Consider the following 23723-nt stretch of genomic DNA (forward strand, 5'->3'; position numbering starts at 1 on the left):
GTGGTATATGCTATAACATTAAGGTGTGGATTAAGGTTTCCTTTGGGACCTTTAGTTAAGTCTGTGTTAACAATTTTTGGAGTTGCCCCCTGTCAACTTATGCCTAATTCTTGGCGTATTTTGCTATCTCTAGAAGCTTTAAGTGCAAAATACAATCTTACTTTTGGTCTTCACGAATTTCTTACTGCTTACTCTTGGCAAGAAAACAAAAAGGATGTAGGTAGATACATGTTGTCGAAGAAGGATAAGGAAAATTTGATTGTCGGGATGACGTCCAGTGATCATAACTGGCAAAAGAGATATTTCTTGGTGAAAAAGGAAACTCTTTTGGAAGATGACGATGCTATTCCTAGTTATTGGACAATTTAAGGTATAATTAATTAAGTTTTCCTTTACTTTTATTTAATTCCTTTATGAACATTTATCTTTTAATGGCAGACAAATCTCCTAAGACAACTATTACTAAGGAGGCTTAGAGGAATTGTCAGTTATTTTTAAAGTCAGTTATTCGTTCTGAAAGAGATTGGAAATTTGTTTCCTCAAAGTATCTTTTTGAAAGTAAGTTGATGAAATATTTACGATTTTGATTTTGTTTCTTATTTCTACTAATTTCTTTTCAATTTTTCGCAGGACCTCATATGGCTCTAAGAATAATCGTTCCTTTGAGTCTTAAGGAGATTGCTGAAAAGAAAAAGGTTCAGAAAAGTTCTGAGGAGAAGAGGACGAAGAGAAAACATGAATCTATCTTGGGGCTTCACAGTGAGTTAGGAACAATTGCTGAAGTAACTGAGACTTCTGAAGTTCCTGAGGGTGATATAAATGATGATTCCACACTTATAAGGAAAAAGAAAATCAGGGTATCGTCTCCTTCTCCAGTAGGTGAAAGTGCGGGATTGAGCAAGGAAACCGTGAGAAGAGAAGGAAAAGATCCAATTCATCCAGTTTCACCTCTGAGAGCTTTGCTTGAAAAAGAGTTGAGACTATCGGGTGTTGATCTTCCGTCTAGTCTTCCGGCAAGGAGTTTTGAGATGTCGATCCCTAACATCCCTCTTTATTTGAGGCCTGCTGAGTTATTTCCTGATTTGTATAAATTGGCTTATCCCCTCGGTTTCACTCCTCCTAAATTGACTCTTGAAGACGCTTCTATTTACAGCATTTCTCATGCTTTTCAGGTATTTTCAAAACTTAATTTATTTGAATTTCTATGTTAAATTAAAAGTAACCTTCATCTTCTTCTTTCAGGCTTTGTCAGTTCAACTTTACATTGATAAAGAAGTCGAAAAGTTGAGTGAGGAAGTAAAGAGTCTTCGTCTTTCCAGCGGACTACTGCAGGCCGATATTAAAAAATTTTTGGAGGCCGAAGAACAGGAGAAAAAGCTAAGGATGGAGGCCGAAGCTCAATTGGAAAAAATGAAGAATGCTGCTGCTAAAGCTTTAAAGAAGGCTGAAGATAAGTTCGATGAATTGGACAGAAGGCATATTGCTTTGAAGACTGATTTTACAGATCATGGCAGACAATTGTCCAACATAATACATCAACAGAAAGCTACGGAAGAGCAACTTTCAACTTTTAGAGTCAAATTAGAATAAAGTGAAAACAAATTGAAAGATCTACAGGAAGTTGACTCTAAACTGAAATATTACGAAATTGAATTAAGTGCCTCCATTGAGAAAGCAAATCGGCTATCAGATGAATTGACAGAATCAAAAGAAGATGCTGATTTTTATAAGGGAGAATGTGCTCTCGCCGCTAGAAAGGAAAGAATCAAGGCCTTGGGGGAGGTGATGATGCAATATAAGGCCGGTACTTTAAATGAAGAAGAAGTTGATCGAATGATTAAAGAATATGAAGAGTTCAAGGTCATTGATGCAATGCAAACTTCTGCCTCTAAAGCCAAAGACGATGTTTAAGCTTATATTTCTAACTTTTGTAATCCTATATCTTCCCTGTTAGTCTTAAATACGATCTTAACTCTTTTATATTTCTTATTAATTGAGATTTATGATTTTAACTGTCTGCTTAAAATTTTAACTATGATGCAAATAAAATTGTGCTTAAATAAAGAGTTAAATGTACATGACCTTTTTGGAAATTAGAGGGCATCAATCTTCTTCTCTTTGGCCTTCGTCCAAACTCTGACATTTTATCCAATATGCTAATAGATCCTGCAATAATCAAGTATGGAACGATGGGGGTACTGTAATGCGGTCTGTCAGGCACTTATATATGCTGAGCATATACATGTATATATTCAACTCGATTGAGAAAATATATACATTTCAATGGTTCATCATCCAGACCCCTATACATATTATACCCTTTTTTTAGGAAAGATATAACCTGAGATGTTTTGCATTCCAGCTGTTGTTAAGTATCTTCCCTTCTCTGGTTTGCAATTTGTAAGCACCATTGCCAACGACCTCTATGACTCTGTACGATCCTTCCCATGTGGCCCCCAGTTTTCCAGAATTCAATTGCTGTGTGTCCTGGAAAACTTTGCGTAAAACCCAGTCACCAATATCGAAAGCTCTTGAGTTGACTGTTTTGTTGTAATATTTTACGATCTGATGCTTGTAAGCTGCTGTTCTAACAGATGAAAGATTTCGTCGTTCCTCAAGCATATCTAATTCTTCGGTGAGCACGGTGTTATTTTCCTCATCTTTCTTCCATTCAAATCATGCTGTTGGAAGGCCAACTTCAACTGGTAGCACTGCTTCAGTTCCATAAGTTAAAGAAAATGGAGTTTCACCTGCTGAAGTTCACGTTGTCAGTCGATAGGACCACAGAACTCCTGGGAGTTCGTCTGCCCATACTCCCTTTGCGTTTTCCAGTCTCTTCTTCAAAGTGTTGACTATCGTTTTGTTTGTAGCTTCCGCTTGGCCATTCAATTATCGATGCCTTGGTGATGCGAAGCAAAGCTTTATCTTCCACGTATTATAGAAATCTTGAAGTTTATGGCTTATGAACTGAGATCCATTGTCACCAATGATTTCATAAGGAATTCCAAATCTGCAAATGGTGTTTCTCCAGATGAAGCTTTTAACTTCTTTGTCCCTGACTTGTTTATAAGCTTCTGCTTCTACCCATTTTGTGAAGTAGTCCGTTAAAATTAATAAGAACACTCTTTGTCCCGATGTTGGAGGAAGCTTTCCAACTATATCCATTCCCCATCTCATGAATGGCCATGCTGCTGAAATTGGGACCAGCTCCGTTGGTGGTTGATGCGAAATTTGTGAAAATCTCTGACATTTATCACATTTAGCCACATATGCTGCATCGCCACGAAGCATAGGTCAATAATAACCTGTTTACATGACTTTACTGGCTAAGCTTCGGCCACCTGAATGGTTTCCACAGACACCTTTATGTAATTCTGCTAAGGCATATTGTGTTTCTTCCTAAGATAAACATCGTAGCAATACTCCTTGGTATGATCTTTTGTAGAGAATGCCATTAACTATCGTGTAACGTGATGCTTTTCGTTGTAGGACTCTGGCCTCATTCTTGTCTTGTGGTAACATATCATCCCGTAGATATTGTATGAATAGTGTCCTCCAGTCATCATTGTCTTCAGTAATAGCAAATGATTGCTCCATCGTGGAAGTTTTGCTTATTGCTGATGATTCCAAATAAATCAATGGGACATTATGAGTTGTTTGCGCTTGACTTGCTGATCCCAGATTTGCCAATGCATCTGCTTGTTGGTTTTCTTCTCTGGGAATTTGATGAATCTGGAATTCTTTGAATTCAAGTTGCAACTTCCGCACTAATTCCAAATAATCGTTCATTCTTTCATCTTTTGCTTGATATTCTCCATTTAATTGATTGACGATCAACTGGGAATCTGAAGTCACGTGAACAGATTGAACTTTTAATTCTTTTGCTAGTTTCAGTCCCTCAATCAGAGCTTCATATTCTGCTTCGTTGTTTGTAGCATGAAATCCACAATGTACAGCTTGAGGGAATTGATCTCCTTGTGGTGAGATTAAGATGATACCTAGGCCGCTTCCCTTTGCATTACTTGATCCATCAACAAATAATTGCCAAATAGCGTCATCGTCTTCTTTGTTTTGATGCAATTCTTTGTGAACACCATCCATCATTCCCCGTACTAAATTCAGCAATGAAGTCCGCCAGAATTTGGGCTTTGATTGCTGTTCGAGGTTGATATTCGATATCACGCTCGGTCAATTCAATTGCCCACTTCGTTAAACGTCCAGATAATTCTGGTTTATGTAGTATTGTTTTCATCGGGAAGCTCGTCACCACCGTGATATGATGACTTTGAAAATAAGGACGAAGCTTTCTTGCTGCAGTGAAAGTGCTAAAACAAGCTTTTCCATTAAAGGATACCTTGTTTCAGCATCTAGCAAACTTCGACTAACATAATATACCGGATGCTGCCGGCTGTAGACTGGGAAATTGCTGGGATAAAATTTGCTGGGATATATATCATTTTTTGATTATTATATTTACACATTAATTATGGAATTTTAAATGTAATCAGTGCTAAATAAAAATATATTTCATTCATTATATTTATCAATGGTTATGAAATTTGATCATGAAGTATTGTTATTGATTTCCTAAAAATAGAAGCATTCATTTATTTTATACCCAACATGTTTTTTTTTTCATTATTTCTTTTGATAAGTCATTATTCGTATTTATTTGTTACTTGAATTAAATACGAACTATATATACGGTTAAGGTTTTATGAATGAAAGTGGATGTGTGTGTCTCAAGAAAAAATTACAAATTGGAAATGACCACAGAATAGCAATTTATTGAAGTAAACTATTTGATGTCCTGAGTAAAACCTGATCATATGTATTATGATTAGGTCTGTTAGGAACGATTGCGGTTCGTTCTTCTCAATGATAGATTTGATTTATGGAATGAACTCACGCATCGCGTGAGAACTCGACTTGTGATATTTAAAATCAGAAGGCTCCCTCATACCACGCATGTGAAGACAAAATATTTGGGTATCAACATAATTTGTGGTACCTTTGAACATTGTAGATCTACTAGTAAAAAATTATTCAATCCGGCACTACATGTGCATCTACCATGAGAGAAACCTCTTAGGGTTGCCAATATGACTATTTGTTAACAATTCTTGTGAAAGATTCCCTTTGTGGCGGTCCGTGATTAGGAGATAATTGGAATGCCTTGCTTGCTGATGCCAAACCTACTATATTTGTGAGGAGTTTCATGGGGTGTATTCCATGGAGATGTAGAGATTTTTTTACTATCAATAGAGAGAGTATAGCGTAGCGACTTTAGAACTACACACACCACACTAAACCCTAATTCTATACTATAAATATATAAATCACAAATAGGGCTAAACAATAAAAAAAAAATGGTCAAAATCATGCAACACACAAAAAGAAGACCAACTCTTTCCAAATTATAAATCATCATCTCTACAACTCAAGCCTTTGCCTTCACACTAGAAGCTAGACCAACTGACGCTTCCCACGGTCTCAGTTTATCAAGTGTAAAAACTTTTGTTAACATATCCTCTTGGTTCTTGCTTTCATAGATCTTCTCAAGCTTTAATTGTTCGTCACTGAGAATATAACAAATGAAATGATTTTATAGTTGAACGTGTTTGGTCCTAGAGTGGAATGATGAATTCTTGGCAAGAAAGATTTCGCTCTTACTTTCACTGTAGAGAACACCTTTTATCACCTTTCTTATCCAATTTTTCCATAAATGTCTACAACTATCTCCTTTACTGCGTCTGACATAGCAACACACTCAACTTCTATAGTTGAAAGTGCCACAATCTTCCACTAGTTTGAACCCCACGATATTGCAGTACCACCCAAAGTAAACACAAAACCAATGACACCAGCTAAATTAGCATTAACAAAATCTTCTAGGTTCAAATCATCTGCAGTGAAACATAAACAAGTATCTAAGTTGCCTCTCAAGCATCTCATAATCCATTTTATAGTCTCCCAATGTTATTTTCCTAGATAGCTCATGTATTTGGTCACAACTCCTACTGCATGTGCAATGTCTGATCTAGTACAAACCATATCTTATATAAGAGAACCAATAGCTAAGGCCTACGAGATCTTACTCATCTGCTCAACTCATGATTTACATTCGACGATTGATCTTTACACAGTCTGACATGACCTCCCAAAAATGTGCTCACAAGTTTAGGTTTATCCATATTGAATCTGCTAAGAACCTCTTTTCACATTGTCTACTTGTGAATGTTGTGATTTTGACGACAAAACTCGAGTATAGAAAATCTACAAAAACAAATTGGGAGTATAGAATCATTGCTTCAGATATAGCCGGGTCATGAGAGATTTCGTCATATACAAGCTTTCTAGCTTATCCCATAATCCCTTGTCACAAATACAGTATCCGGTTTGGGTTTTACAAGGATAGGCTCAATGGTTCATTACACAAGAGGGAGGTGAATTGTGTACCCAACTTTCAAATGGGAATCCCCTAATATCAATTTAACAAATCAAGCACTACACCAAGCACACAAAGTGAGTCTTACTAATACAGTTGTCCTAATTTATTTCCAAGCAAATCAAATTTTATCTTTAGACTTGTAACTTAAGTGTATAATATGTCCAGATGCAAAAGCCTAGCAATTTAATTAATATCAAAGTATAATTGCACACAAAGAGACCTATATGAGCACTATGAATAAATGGCACAATAGGAACCAATCAAAGCAAAGCTTTTAACAAGAAAATCTTCAGAAAGTACTTAACTTGCAATTTTACAAAACAATAGCAATCAAATATGAACAGAACAAAAAATAATATAAAGTAAATACAGATAAATTAGTCAAAAATAATTATGGTTAGAGTAGATTAGAGAAATAGGAATAAAATAAATAAATAATATTTGGTTAGATTAGCGTTATGTAAATAAAGAAAATAAAATAAAACAAGTTATTTTAGATTAGAAGAGTTAATGAAAGCTGTAAAAGTAAAGCATGTAAAGAGCACACAAGTAGTTAAGAGTGGTTCTGATCCCTTTCCTAGTACACTACCTAAGCATACGGCTTAGGACTTTTCAAATCCACCAGAAAATGTGGTTTTTCAACAAGCTCACCACCATTGGGAGGTTCACCTCCTAACTAGTACAAAGGTTTCAAAATTATCCCAACTCTTCCACAATCTCACAAATATAGTACCCAGTTTGGTTTTTACAAGGATAGACTCAATGATTCACTCACTCAGTGTTTGCACTCAAAAACTAGGAAGAACTCTCAAGAGATTTTAAAGTGAGACTCACGGATAGAAAATTGGATTTGAGTTTAGAAGAATGTTATATGAGCTTGGGTGGGAGATTGAGAGCAAATATATTTGATAATTATAGCACCTACTTGTTTCTTTAGTGGTGTCCCGAGTGCTCCATTTATAGTCCACAAAGACTCCTTGATTGCCTCTTGATTTTCGGTGATTTAATTCTTGAAATAACAGCTTTGATTTGCTCCTTCAATCACTTCCATTTGATTCAACAATTAACCCCACATTTAGCTCTTTCAAATAGGAAATGGTAATCTTCACTTTGACTTTGATTAGGTTTCATAGAGAATAGGAAACCTTTTTTGATTTACTTCCTTTAATAACCAAAGTCTGATTCTCCTTCTTAACATAGAAATTTGGCTCCTCAAAGAGAATATGCTTCAAGGATCTTCCTTTTGTCGAAGACAAATTCACCTCCATGTAGATTAGGAAACTTCTTGTTTTGTTTCCTTCTTAGATCAGACATGACATGCACCATGTAAGACTTGATATCATTTTCCATAATTCTTGGCTTAATGGCTTTGATCAAATATGGCAAGTATTTCTTCATTTGAAATCAAATGTCGGCCAACTATCTTTCCATTTAGCTTCCATAATTTGGCAGCACAAGCAGGAAGTTTCCTTTATGAGAGATTGACCTCAAACTCTCTATGATTTTGGACAAGAAGTAAGGAAAGTAAACCTTTTGCTTTTAATCTCCAAAATATCACCAATTCAAAAAATTTCTCATGGAAACTGAATCTTCCTCTTGAATATTGATCGCACGTCTTGCATATGTAACGAAACAGTTTATATTGAACATTGATTGAACTCTTGATGAAGTCCCTTTCAACTTTCCTAAAAATTTACTTGTAAGCTCATTTGAGCTTCTTGCTTGTAGGTTTGTTAAGGTTAAATAATTAAAATCTAAACATATAATATCATAACACATGTAGACTTATGTGCATGTAAGTTTTCACCTCAATCAAATGTCATTGAGTCACAAAATTATTCAGTTTTAAGATAATTAAACAACAAACTCGGACAGCAACTAGGACACAGCTTTTTCAGTGAGTAAATGTCAAAATTTCTCATCCACTTGTTCTTCAAAAATGTTCATTATGATGCAAATAATGTGTAAAACCCCATATTTCTATAGGGGGTAAATGAACTGAATGGAAAAAATTGAGGAGTAAAAGAATGAGCTAAGGAAACTTAAGGGGCAAGTTTCAAAATCCTAACAATAATAATAATTAAAAATAATAAGAAATAAATTAAAAATAATTAAAAATAATAAGAAATAAATTAAAAATAATTAAAAATAATAAGAAATAAATTAATATAGGTAAACCTAGTATATATTATGATATTACATATTACAATCCGATTAGATACTAGCAAACTAAAAGTATTCCGGATTTCGTCTGTTGGTGAGAGACATAATAATCAAAAAAACGAAAAAGTTGATTAAGGGTCCGTTTGGTGGACAATTTTGACAATAGCATATATTATAGACAATTTTGACAGTAGCATATCTTTTGGGTTCAAAGCATCTGTAGCGAAACATAAACAAGTATCAAAGTTGCCTCTCAAGCATCTCCTAATCCATTTTAGTCTCCCAATGTTATTTTCCTAGATAGCTCATGTATCTAGTCACAACTCCTACTACATGTGCAATGTCTGATCTAGTACAAACCATATCTTATATAAGAGAAGCAATAGCTAAGGCATAAGAGATCTTACTCATCTGCTCAACTCATGATTTGCATTTGACGATTGATCACAGTCTGACGAGACTTCCCAAAAATATGCTCACAGGTTTAGGTTTATCCATATTGAATTTGCTATGAACCTATTTTCACATTGTTTATTTGTGAATGTTGTGATCTTAACGACAAAACTCGAGTATACAAAATCTACAAAAACAAGTTGGGAGTATAGAATTGTTGCTTCATATACAACCAGTTCATGAGAGATTTCTTCATATACAAACTTTCTAACTTATCCCGTAATCCCTTGTCACAAATATAGTATCCGATTTGGGATTTACAAGGGTAGGATCAGTGATTCATGTTGGACCTAGATTACACGAGAGGGGGGTGAACTGTGTCCCCAAATTCTGAATGTGAATCCCCTAATATCAATTTCACAAATCAAGCACTACACCAAACACACAAAGTGAGTCTTACTAATACAGTTGCCCTAATTTATTCCAAGCAAATCAAATTTTATCTTTAGACTTGTAACTTAAGTGTATAATATGTCTAGATGCAAAATCCTATCAATTTAATTAATGTCAAAGTATAATTGCACACAAATGGACCTCTATGAGCAATATGAATAAATTGCGCAATAGGAACCAATCGAAGCAAAGCTTCTAACAAGAAAAACACTGGAAAGCACTTAACTTACAATTTTACAGAACAATACCAATCAAATATGAACAGAATAAACAATAATATAAAGTAAAGACAGATAGATTAGTTAAATATAATTATGGTTAGAGTAGATTAGAGAAATATGAATAAAATGACTAAATAATACTCAGTTAGATTAGTGTTATGTAAATAAAGTAAATAAAATAAAACAAGTTATTGATAGACCTAGGCGTACACAAGAGGGGGGTGAATTGTGCCCCCAAATTCCAATTGGAATCCCTTTTAACAAATTCAAATAAATCAATGTCAATTAACAAATAGCTCGCAACTTGGACTCTAATGATTATCCTAATCAAGATTCAATTCAGTACACAATGTGATACAATATGGTGAATAATTAAATATCAAATAATCAAGAATTTCAAAAACAGATTTTTCGAACAATGCCATACGCACAGATTTTGCAACACATATTTCACCTATCAAATGATGTGAACAGTGCACGGACAAATTAGTGGTCTAGAAAATTCTGCAATCAAAACACTTGACCTAATGGTTTAGAGAAACCGTCACTAATGCAACTAAAACCTCAAACAAATGCAAGGTCTTGCAATGACCAAAATGGTTTAGAAAACAACTAAACACTTAGTCAATCAACAAGCAAGCAATGCAATCAAGAAAATCGACACAACGATTTATAATAGCTCAGAGACCATTTTCCTACGAGTACTACCTAGGTTCACCAACTTAGGATTTTCCAACCTCCACTAAGGTGTGGTTTTCCAAGAGCTCTACAAAACTCTTTCACAAAGGTTTCAAAGCACTCCCTCAAACTCAACCTCTCAAAGTTAGTTGCCCTAACAAAAGGGATTTGGACAAATGTTGAAGAATAGGTTCTCACGAGGATAGCTCTAAGCTAATATGGTGAGGAACACTCAAGAATTACAACAAATATCTCCCAAGCAGTGTAGAATGTAAGCTCAAGTGAGGTATTTCGAAAATCAAGATTTGAGCCCTAAAATGATAAGCACTCCCTCTTTGCAAAAGCAAGTAAATGACGAAGCCTTGAGATGGTATGGCTCGGGTAGAAACAATTTGGAGTAGTAAAGATGAAAGCTTGATTGTAGTTGAGAGCAAAGATATGTTCTTTCTTGCACAAAGCTTCCAAGTTAGAATGGCGAAGAACCCGTCTTTTTGATTTACCAAGCTCTTGCTTTCTCAACCCGTACATCCTCTCTCATATCAAATTTGGACTCTTCATTGTAGTTTCAATTTGAACCATTGATAAATTGTAGCTGCATGATGTCCAAAAATACATAAATTCCAGCAACATAACCTCCTCCATATTTGGTCCATACATAAGATGTCATTGTTGAACAATGTAGCATAATGTGTCACACATACTGGTACCAGCTTGCACAAATAAATTCAGGTATGATTTCTTACTTTTCAATCCGAATTTACAGCACCAATATATCCATAATATGTAGCCCTAAGGCTAGTTCTAATCATCAATCAAAATACCTTAGTGGAAGGCTGATGAACATAGGGTGTTCTTGGTTTCCTAGAGCTCCAAACTCATACTTGAAAGTTAGACTTCAATTCACTTGAACAAACTGAATTCTGAGTGATTTAACATCCTCATGATGATTAACCTACAAAGAAATAGGAGGTAGAACTCCCCAATTGCATGTAAGCTCAAAGAGCTTCATAGGTTAATTATATTTGAAAAATAACCCAGAAAATTCAAATTACTGCATGATAAATCATTTTTTACATATTAGAATGTCCATATGAAATTTCATAACAATTGAAAATCGTTTGGTCACTCAACCAAACAAGTAGGTCCCTTATAGTGAAAACCGATAATTTTTCTCTTCAACTTTCCTTAGTCAAATATGTTTATAATGATCAAAATAATGTACACACAAATTTGCAATTAAATCAGAGTTCATTTGGTTCATCACGTTCACAAAGAACACATATGCACAAAACTAGGTTAAACCTAGTTTTCACGGAATTTAAGCATATGACCAAATTATATATGTGTGTACTTAATTTCTCATGATTATAGTCCTAAAGCATATATTAGACCCTCATGTGCATGTGGTTCAAGTTTAAAGTCATTTGTACCTAAGTTGGTTAAAATATGATAATTGGAGAATTGATGCCCTAACTTAGTCCATTCTAGTTCATTTACTAAATTGAATTTCCGACATATATTCAAGCATGTACGTATGTCAAATTCACATAGAATCAGGCAAAAGCCTCACTTAAAGCATGTGATCATGTAAGATAATCAATAAGATATATTCATTTAAATTCAATTCACATAAATCAAATATTACTTTAATGTTTCAATATCATTTACAGATGATTTAGTATCATCAAAATTAGACATGTAGAACCATAGGTCCAACAGTTATGTTAGATTAGAAGAGTTAATGAAAATTATAAAAATAAAGCAAGTAAATAGCACACAAGTAGTTTAGAGTGGTTAGGATCCCTTTCCTAGTCCGCTACCTAAGCACACGGCTTAGGACTTTTCAAATCCACTAGAAAATGTGGCTTTTCAACAAGCTCTCCACCACTGGGAGGTTCACCTCTTAAGTCGTACAAGGGTTTCAAAATTACCCCAACTCTTCTACAATCTTACAAATATAGTACCCGGTTTGGATTTTACAATGATAGACTCAATGATTCACTCACTCAGTGTTTGCACTCAATAAAGTAGGAGGAACTCTCAAGAGATTTTAAAGCGAGACTCACGGATAGAAAATCGGATTTGAGTTTAGAAGAACTCACATGACGAGAAGATTCTTCACACTTGAAATTGTAATAGCAATCGGTGAAGATGAATAATAAAGATTTAGTTCTTCACACCTGTGTTTGCACTAAGCAAACGGTGAAGCAAGATAGAAGAATATTATATATGAGCTTGGGTGAGAGATTGAGAGCAAATAGATTTGATAATTCTATCACCTACTTGTTTCTTTAGTGGTGTCCCGAGTGCTCCATTTACAGTCCACAAGACTCCTTGATTGCCTCTTGATTTTCGATGATTTAATTTTTGAAATAATAGCTTTGATTTGCTCCATCAATCACTTCCATTTGATTCAACAATTAACCACATGTTTAGCTCTTTGATCTTCACTTTGACTTTGATTAGGTTCAATTTACTTCATTTAATAACCAAAGTTTGATTCTCCTTCTTGACATAGAAACTTGGCTATGCCTCAGATCTTCCTTTTTGTCGAAGACTAATTCACCTCCATGTAGATAAAGAAACTTCTTAATTTGTTTCCTTCTTAGATCAGACTTGACATGCACCATGTAAGACCTGATATCATTCTCCATAATTCTTGGCTTAATGGCTTCAATCAAGCTTCATGCTCGAACCATAGGTTTGTTGAGGTTAAATAATTAAAATCTAAGCATATAATATCATAACACATATAGACTAACGTACATGTAAGTTTTCACCTCAATCAAATGTCATTCAGTCACAAAATTATTCAATTTAAGACAATTAAACACCAAAACCGGACAGCAACTAGGACACAGCTTTTTCAGTGAGTAAATGTCAAAATTTCTCATCCATTTCTTCTTCAAAAATATTCATTATGATGCAAATAATGTCTTTGTAAAATTTCAGCTTAAACAGAATTTATGTGAAAATTTAGTTTATCCTCTCTAAAAAGTAGAAGCTTTTATCCCTTTTCAGTATTTTATGATTTACATGTGTTATTAAATAAATTAAAAAATAATTAATTAAATATAACAAATTCGGTAGAAGTTAAATCGATGACCTTTAAAATGAGAAGGTTCCCTCCTAACTATTAACATAAAATGAATATTCAATCATGGGTACTACTGCTAAAATATGTATAAATGATGTGAAACGTGTCCACCCAACAAGTTAACTTATTGGGTTGAAAGACAAAAGACATAATATTAACATGGTATTAGAACAGGAGGTCTTGTGTTCAAACCTAACTTCCTCAATTTAAATCATCTTTTGTTGTTGTTTCAAGTGTGAGCTTTTGTGTGCGTTTGTTGTTTCAAGGGAGGACCTTATGTGAGAGTAGTTCTAGTGTTGAGCCTCGTTTGTTACACACGTATTGAACTGTCAGATTGTTCAGCCCACTAGTGAAGGGAAAGTATTAAGATATATATAAATAATGTGAAATATCACAATCCCAACAAGTTAAGTTATTTGATTCAACATGTGCATCTACTACTCGTCCAAGATTTTTTTTTTATGGATTTTAAAGTCAACACGTGGACTTCCCTGAACCATGCAGACATCTACTTTTTCAGCACAAAGAAATTTGTTTCTTATCTTCACATGCAAAACACACACACACACAAGTGGAATACTCAAAATATTAGCGATTAATTTAATTTAACAAAAAGACAATGCAAAAGACAACTTTCTGGGCAGGCAGGACGAACGGTATTTCGTAATCATGGGATGGGAGAGTTTTTGAGGAACGTCAAGTAATGCGTGCTAATGGAAACTTGGAATTGGAACGTCCTCTTCATATTGTAATAATCAAGTCAACTAATGTGTGCTTCACCAGCGTACGTGACAACATTCCAAAATTGGTCCCTTTAAATGTGATCCTCTTTTTCCTTATTCTTTGCAACTACGATTAGAGAGAGAGAGAGAGTTGGCGATGGAGTTATTCAACGACAAGCTAGATTTGTTTCTTACAGTGGCAGTGAGTGTTTATGTTTGTGGTTTGGTGTATTGGTTGATGAAGAATGCAAATGAATTGTATTACTGTTTGGGGAAGAAGAATTTGCCTCCAGGAGACATGGGATGGCCTCTCATTGGAAACACACTCTCCTTCTCAAGAGCCTTCAAATCAGCTAACCCTGAATCCTTCCTCGAGAACTTGGTTTCAAGGTATATGTGTGTATATATATCTCTACAAACATTGATTATTATTAGTATGTATGTATATGTATATACTATTATTTACACACGCATAAACATGTTGTGGTTCAGGTATGGAAGAACGGGTGTATACAAGACTCATCTGCTTGGGAAACCATTGATCATGGTTAATCATCCTGAATTGAACAAGGCAATCCTAACGGATGATAAAAATTTCGCACTTGCTTATCCAGGTCTGACTGAAATTCTCGGAAAGAGGTCGTTAGCTACTATTCACGGAGATGAGCACAAGCGTCTACGTAGGCTGACAACTGCTCCGATCAATGGCAATGTGGCACTATCCATGTATGTCGAACATATCGAGCATGTTGTGATGGCTTCATTCGACGAGTGGGCGAGCATGAACAAACCCATCGAGCTTCTGGTTGAATTAAAGAGTGCAACATTCAAGGTCGTAACATACATCTTCTTTGGAGCCAGAGGTTATTCCATTCTTGCACCATTGACAGAGGTTTTCAGAGATCTCTCCGGAGGAATCTTCACCCGGCCTATTAATCTCCCCGGCTTTGCCTATAATAAAGCTCTAAAGGTAAAGTATTTTGGATGTATCCGTGCCTTAATTGATTTGTTGAAATATATATATTTAATTAATTAATATTGACTATATTATTAGGCACGTAGAAGGATGGTGGAGATTGTTAATGCTGCTATTGAAGAGAGAAAAATTGAAAACAAAAGTGGTGTGGACTTCTCCAAGGAAAAGAAAAGCATGTTAGATTTATTGTTGGAAATGGAAGATGAAGATGGTGAAAAAATGGACAATATCACCATCATTGACTTACTAGGTTCATTGGTGTTTGGAGGCCATGAAACCACTGCAATTGCTATAATGTGGTTGTTGATATACCTTCACGATAATCCCCAAATCTTACGAAAGGTTAAGGTGAGATTTCTCCATTAATTAATTCATTCCTTGCCTATATATATATGTAAATTGTTATGCATATTCATATTCAATTAATTAAAAGTGTAATAAACTGTTTTTATGCGATTCAATATCTTTGCGCAGGAAGAACAAGAGCATATCATATCAAACAGACCATCTACACAAAAAGGATTGACGATGGCAGAGATTAAACAAATGAGTTACACATCAAAGGTAACTGTATAATTTTTTGGATATGTTGTCTCTTGATATCCCAACACTCGGAACGACACACCGTTGCGGGTCGTATAACTAACCTAGATAGATTGGCATATCTATAGTAAATGTATTAGCAATTGTATATGATAATTTGTTGTTCATTAAGGTCTTTCAAGAAACACTTCGCATAACTAATATTGGAGTTGGAGGTTTTCGTGATGCAAAGGCCGATGTTGAAATTAATGGTTTGTCATCGATCTTCTTCTTCTCCTTCATTTTTACAAGTTTCAATAATTTTCTACTTCTTGATAACTAAATTTTCTTTTTCTTTTTCTTTTATGTGATGTAGGATACACCATTCCAAAAGGATGGAAAGTTTTGTTAATGTTTAGAGATGTTCATTTGAATCCTGAAATCTTTCCCAACCCCAAAGCATTTGATGCCTCAAGATGGGACGTAAGTATAATCTATCCATCTATATATATGTGTATGTGCACGCGTGTGATTTAATTTTACTTTTCATAGAGAGTAAAAATGGCTAAATTAAGTCTTTTCTTATTTTTGTCAATAGAATACAAATATCAAAGCAGGAGCTTTCATACCGTTTGGACTTGGGAGTAGGATTTGTCCAGGAAATGAGTTGGCCAAGCTTGAAGCTCTCATCTTTATTCATTATTTTCTGCTTGACTACAAGTAAACTACTCACTTCTCTTTAGATTCTTTATTCAATATCAATATATATATATAATGTCGATAATGTGTGTCTAAAACTTTGATATATGTGCAGGCTTGAGAGAATTAATCCAAACAATGAAATTGTGTCGTTTCCAGTTCGACTGCCTAAAGACAACTTGCTGGTGAAATTCACAAAAGTTTCATCATCATAATCAAGTCACGTGGAAAATGTGTTGTTATTCGACTTTGTATTATTGGGTTACTTTCAAAAATAAAGTGTGGTGAATTATGTCATTGTTGGGTTATTCTGTGTGTTTCTTTTTAAATAATCGAAGTTGCTTTGTGATTATTTTCTACTTTTGATTGATATGTATCTAGCTAAGTTGGATATAAATACTTTTTGAGGCAAGCTATAATCTTGAAGAAAAAAAAAAGACACAAAACATAACAATAAACTCCAAACCGAAAGCACCACTGTGAATTATGATCATACAAATTATACGTGTCAGATAAACAAATAAAAATTTCATGTATGAATTATATAGTAATCAAACTCATCTATACTTATATATAAAGAGGGATTATTAATTAAAAAAATAAAGAAGTAACAATTGTAACAATTACTATATTTACACATTGGTTATGGAACTTAAAATGTAATCAATGTTACATAAAAATATATTTCATTCATTATATTTATTCAATGGTTATGAAATTTGATCATGAAGTATTGTTATTGATTTCTTAAAAATAAAACCATTCATTTATTTTATACCCAACATGTTTTTTTTTTCATTATTTCTATTGATAAGTCATTATTCGTATTTATTTGTTACTTGAATTAAATACGTAACTATATATACGGTTAAGCTTTTATGAATGAAAGTGGATGTGTGTGTCTTAAGAAAAAATTACAAACTGGAAATGACCACATAAGAGCAATTTATTGAAGTAAACTATTTGATCGTTTGAGTGAAGACCTGATCATATGTATTATGATTAGGGCTAGTAGGAACGATTGCGGTTCGTTATTCTCAATGATAGATTTGATTTATGGAATGAACTCACGCATTGCGTGAGAACCCGATTTGAGATATTTAAAATGAGAAGGCTCCTGTCATACCACACATGTGAAGACAAAAATATTTGGGTATCAACATAATTTGTGGTATCTTTGAACATTATAGATCTACTAGTAAATAATCAAAGTTTGGTTCTTTTCTCTCAGAAAACAAGAGAAAAAATATAACATAAAAAAATTATTCAATCCGACACTACATGTGCATCTACCATGAGAGAAACCTCCTAGGGTTGAGTTTTCTTTGCAATATGACTATTTGTTTACAATTCCTGTGAAAGATTCCCTTTGTGGCGGTCTGTGAGTAGGAGATAATTCGAACGCCTTGCTCGCTGATGCTAAACCTACTATATTTGTGGGGAGTTTCAAGGGGTGTATTCCATGGAGATGTAGTTGAAAGTGCCACAATCTTCTACTAGTTTGAACCCGACGATATTAAGGAACCATCCAAAGTGAACACAAGACCAATGACACCAACTAAATTAGCATCAACAAATCTTCTACGTTCAAATCATCTACAGTGGGACATAAACAATTATCTAAGTTGCCTCTCAAGCACCTCATAATCCATGTTATAGTCTCCCAATGTTATTTTCCTGGATAGCTCATGTATCTGGTCACAACTCCTACTACGTGTGCAATGTCTGATCTAGTACAAACCATATCTTATATAAGTGAACCCATAGCTAAGGCATAAGAGATCTTACTCATCTGCTGAACTCATGATTTGCATTAGACGATTGATCTTTACACAGTCTGACGAGACTTCCCAAAAATGTGCTCACAGGTTTAGGTTTATCCATATTGCATCTGCTAAGAACCTCTTTTCATATTGTCAACTTGTGAATGTTGTGATTTTAACGACAAAACTCGAGTATAGAAAGTCTACAAAAACAAATTGGGAATATAGAACCGTTGCATCGAATACAGCCGATTCATGAGAGATTTTGTCATATACAAGCTTTCTACCTATCTCATAATCCCTTGTCACAAATATAGCACCTGGATTGGGTTTTACAAGGATAGGCTCAATGGTTCATGTTGGACCTAGGTCACACAAGAGTAGGGTGAACTGTATCCCCAAATTCCGAATGGGAATCCCCTAATATTAATTTCACAAATCAAGCACTACACTAAGCACACAAAGTGAGCCTTAGTAATACAATTGCCCTAATTTATTTCCAAGCAAATCAAATTTTATCGACTTGTAACTTAAGTGGATCATATGTCTAGATGCAAAATCCTATCAATTTAATTAATGCCAAAGTATAATTGCACACAAATGGACCTATATGAGCAATATGAATAAATTGCACAATAGAAACCAATCAAAGCAAAGCTCTAACAAGAAAAGTACTAGAAAGTACTTAATTTGCAATTTTATAAAATAATAGCAATCAAATATGAATAGAATAAATAATAATATAAAGTAAAGACAAATAGATTAGTCAAATATAATTATGACTGGAGTAGATTAGAGAAATAGGAATAAAATAAATAAATAATACTTGGTTAGATTAGCGTTATGTGAATAAAATAAAACAAGTTATATTAGATTAGAAGAATTAATGAAAGCTGTAAAAGAAAAGCATGTAAAGAGCACACAAGTAGTTTAGAGTGGTTCGGATTCCTTTCCTAGTCCACTACCTAAGCACACGGCTTAGGACTTTTTAAATCCATCAGAAAATGTGGCTTTTCAACAAGCTCGCCACCACTGGGAGGTTCACCTCCTTAACTCGTACAAGGGTTTCAAAATTACCCCAACTCTTTCACAATCTCACAAATATAGTACCCAGTTTGGGTTTTATGAGGATCGGATCAATGATTCACTCACCTAATGTTTTCACTCAACAAACTAGGAGGAACTCTCAAGAGATTTTAAAGTGAGACTAACGGATAGAAAATTGGATTTGAGTTTAGAAGAGCTCGGAAGAAGAGAAGATTCTTCACACCTGAATTACAATAGCAATCGGTGAAGTTGCATGAACAATAACGATTTAGTTCTTCACACCTGTGTTTGCACTAAGCAAACGGTGAAGCAAGATAGAAGAATATTATATGAGCTTGGGTGAGAGATTGAGAGCAAATAGATTTGATAATTCTAGCACCTACTTGTTACATTGGTGGTGTCCCGAGTGCTCCATTTATAGTCCACAAGGACTCCTTGATTGCCTCTTGATTTTCGTTGATTTAATTCTTGAAATAATAGCTTTGATTTGCCCCTTCAATCACTTCCATTTGATTCAACAATTAACCACATGTTTAGCTCTTTCAAATATGAAATGGTAATATTCACTTTGACTTTGATTAGGTCCCATAGAGAATAGAAAACCTTCCTTGATTTACTTCCTTTAATAACTAAAGTCTGATTCTCTCCTTCTTAACATAGAAACTTGGCACCTCAAAGAGAATAGGAAAATGACATGCATACATAATATTTGGTATACATAAGATACATAATCTATGTGGCATACAACAAAGATATTTTACACAAAACCCTAAAGACGCAGTCATTGTCTTTCCCGCTAATCTCTCTTAGTCTCCATCCCATCTGTTATTTCTCTCTTTATTTTTACGTTATCCACCAGTTTACGTTATCCAAAAACCATGTTTCTCTCTCTATTTCTCTGGCTTTTATCTCTCCTCAGATTTAACATTTCTCTCTCCTCTATCTCTCCCTCTCATCTCTCTCACGCGATTCTCTCTTCTTCGCTCACAGCCAAAACCAGACATCCGTCGTCCGGCCACCGATATGACTACCTCTGCAGCCAAAAGAAGGTCCAGCCCCCAGGAGCAACACCCAACCACCACTAGCGATCAACGGTTGTTGATTTTGTCGAAAATCCACCATGAAGTCATCGGTATCCACTGGACAAAAATCACAAATCCAATTGATTCCGATGTCGATTTGGCGACCTGATACCACCAATGGACTCTCCTACGTGAGGAGCACCTAGCCCAGTCCTTCGTCGACCGAAACGGCCACCGAAAAACGGAAACCCACGTCGAAGGTATGCTTCAATGTGTTATTACACATAGACATTTGGTAGTGTATTTAGCTTTTTCTGTTGATTGAACATCTTATGAATTACTTGTGAAGCTTGATAGTGGGTTATTGCACTGTCATAATGAAAAGTGTAATTATTTTGTTTCACAGTGTATTTGGAAAATATAGGTAACTACGTTGCCAGTTTGGGAAATTTAGCTTATGTTGTCTCATTCTATGATTTAGTAGTTTATTTTGTTTCATGATTGTTAATGCTGCTATTGAAGAGAGAAAAATTGAAAACAAAAGTGGTATGGACTTCTCCAATGAAAAGAAAAGCATGTTAGATTTATTGTTGGAAGTGGAAGATGAAGACGGTGAAAAAATGGACAATATCACCATCATTGACGTACTAAGTGCATTGGTGTTTGCTGGTCATGAATCCACTGCAATTGCTACAATGTGGTTGTTGAAATACCTTCATGACAATCCCGAAATCTTACAAAAAGTTAAGGTGAGATTTCTCCATTAATTCACTCATCCCTTGCCTATATATATGTAAATTGTTATGCATTTTCATATTCAATTAATTAAAAGTATAATAAATTGTTTTTATGCGATTCAATATCTTTGCGTCGAAAGAATAAGAGAATATCATATCAAACAGACCATCTACACAGAAAGGGTTGACGATGGCCGAGATTAGACAAATGAGTTACACATCAAAGGTATCTGTATTTTTTGGATATGTTGTCTCTTGATAGCCCAACACTCGATCGAAACCACACATCATTGTGGGTAGTATAGGTGACCTAGATAGATTGGCATACCTATAGTAAATGTGTTAGCAAATTGTATATGAAAATCACACCTAGCAATTGTATATGATAATTTGTTGTTCATTAAGGTCTTTCAAGAAACACTTCGTACGGCTAATATTGGGGTTGGAGGTTTTCGTGATGTAATGGCTGATGTTGAAATTAATGGTTTGTCATCGATCTTCTTCTCCTCCTTCATTTTTACAAGTTTCATTAATTTTCTACTTCTTGATACACTAAATTTTCTTTTTTTCTTTTGATGTGATAAAGGACACAACATTCCAAAAGGATGGAAAGTTTTGTTAATGTATAGATATATTCATATGAATCCTGAAATCTTTCCCAATGATGGGACGTAAGTATAACCTATCCATCCATATATATGTGTGTGTATGTGCACGCGTGTGATTTAATTTACTTTTCATAGAGAGTAAAACTGGCTAAATTAATTCTTTTTTTTTTGGTCAATAGAATACAAATATCGAAGTAGGACCGTACACACCGTTTGGACTTGGAAGTAGGATTTGTCCAGGAAATGAGTTGGTCAAGCTTGAAGTTTTCATCTTTATTCATTATTTTCTGCTTGACTACAAGTAAACTACTCACTTCTCTTTGGATTCTTTATTCAATATATATATAGGTTAAATGTCGATAATATGAGTCTAAAAATTTGATATATGTGCAGGCTTGAGAGAATTAATCCAAAATATGAAGTTGTGTCATTTCCATTTCGAGTGCCTAAAGACAACTTCTTGTGAAACTCACAAAAGTTTCATCATCATAATTAAGTCACGTGGAAAATGTGTCGTTATTCGGCTTTGTATTATTGGGTTACTTTCAAAAATAAAGAGTGGTGAATTATGTCATTGTTCGGTTATTCTGTGTGTTTCTTTTTAAATAAACAAAGTTGCTTTGTGATTAGTTTCTACTTTTGTGCTTTATTTATTTTTGAGGCAAGTTATAATTTAGAAAAAAAAAGACCAAAAAAAAAAATTTCAAACCAAAAGCACCACTTTGAATTACGATCACACAAATTATATGTGTCAAATAAACACATAAAAAATTTCATGTACGAATTCTATAGTAATCAAACTATAAAACCAACAATCTCCCACTTGGAGACTGATTCAACCACAAGCACCATAACCTTCTCTTTCCAAATTATAAATCATAATCTCTAAACTCAAGTCTTTGCCTTCACACTAGAAGACCAATTGACGCTTCCCACAGCCTCAGTTTATCAAGTGAAAAAACTTTTGTTAACATATCTTCTTGGTTCTTGCTTTCATAGATCTTCTCAAGCTTCAATTTTTCGTCACTGAGAATGTAATGAATGAAATGACTTTATAGTTGAACGTGTTTGGTCCTTGAGTGGAATGATGAATTCTTAACAAGGAAGATTATGCTCTGACTTTCATTGTAGAGAACAACACCTTTATCACCTTTCTTACCCAATTTTTCCATAATTGTCTACAACTATCTCCTTTACTGCATCTTACATAACAACACACTCAGCTTTTATAGTTGAAAGTGTCACAATCTTCTACTAGTTTGAACCCCACGATATTGTGGTTCCACCCAATGTGAACACAAAACTTGTGGTGCTTTTTCTGCTATCAATGACACTAGCTAAATTAGCATCAACAAAAATCTTCTAGGTTCAAATAATCTGTAGTGAGACAAAAACAAGTATTTGAGTTGCCTCTCAAGCACCTCATAATCCATTTTATAGTCTCCCAATGTTATTTCCCTGGATAGGTCATGTATCTGGTCACAACTCCTACTGCATGTGCAATGTTTGATCTAGTACAAATCATATCATATATAAAAGAACCAATAGCTAAGGCATAAGAGATCTTACTCATCTGCTCAACTCATGATTTGCATTCGACGATTGATCCTTACACAGTCTGACAAGACTTCCCAAAAATGTGTTCACAGGTTTAGGCTCATCCATATTGAATATGCTAACAACCTCTTTTCACATGTCTACTTGTGAATGTTGTGATTTTAATGACAAAACTCGAGGATGGAAAATCTACAAAAAAAAATTGAGAATATAGAACCGTTGCTTCAGATACAGTCGGCTCGTGAGAGATTTCGTCATACAAGCTTTCGAGCTTTGTCCCATAGTCCCTTGGATGTTTTTTCATTTGTGACCTCCCTCTGATCATTATGCGCCTTCTCATTAATCTCTGTTGCCATCTCTAGTTTACTCGACCTCGATGTCTGCCATCCGTCAAGAAACTAAGGGTGTGTTTGGAAATTTCATATTTTTTTAGTTTTTAAAAATTATTTTCAATTTAAATTTTTGAAAATTTTTAAGGAATAAAATACCATTAAAAAATTTATTTGGTTTGTGTTTTTTTAGAAGTGTTTTCTGAAATAAAAAAAAATAAAATTCATTTAGCCAGAAGTTTTTGGACAATCAGAGGGACACGAGAAAATGGAGATGGAGCAAGC

General features: G+C 34.5%; 2 protein-coding genes across 2 annotated transcripts; both read left to right on the forward strand.

Moving 5' to 3' along the window:
• Positions 1-14298: 14298 nt before the first annotated feature.
• LOC119985773 (beta-amyrin 11-oxidase-like) lies at positions 14299-16672 on the forward strand. The gene is made up of 8 exons (XM_038830151.1): positions 14299-14568; positions 14671-15148; positions 15233-15502; positions 15629-15718; positions 15870-15948; positions 16053-16159; positions 16275-16396; positions 16491-16672. Exons 1-8 carry the CDS (start codon positions 14336-14338, stop codon positions 16588-16590), a joined length of 1479 nt encoding a protein of 492 aa, XP_038686079.1. The 5' UTR covers positions 14299-14335; the 3' UTR covers positions 16591-16672.
• A 4032-nt stretch (positions 16673-20704) lies between these two features.
• LOC119985464 (beta-amyrin 11-oxidase-like) lies at positions 20705-22018 on the forward strand. Its single transcript, XM_038829762.1, has 4 exons — positions 20705-20956; positions 21350-21428; positions 21531-21615; positions 21946-22018. Exons 1-4 carry the CDS (start codon positions 20705-20707, stop codon positions 22016-22018), a joined length of 489 nt encoding a protein of 162 aa, XP_038685690.1.
• Positions 22019-23723: the final 1705 nt, after the last annotated feature.

Source organism: Tripterygium wilfordii, chromosome 19 (genome assembly GCF_013401445.1).
Source record: "Tripterygium wilfordii isolate XIE 37 chromosome 19, ASM1340144v1, whole genome shotgun sequence".
Taxonomy (NCBI): domain Eukaryota; kingdom Viridiplantae; phylum Streptophyta; class Magnoliopsida; order Celastrales; family Celastraceae; genus Tripterygium; species Tripterygium wilfordii.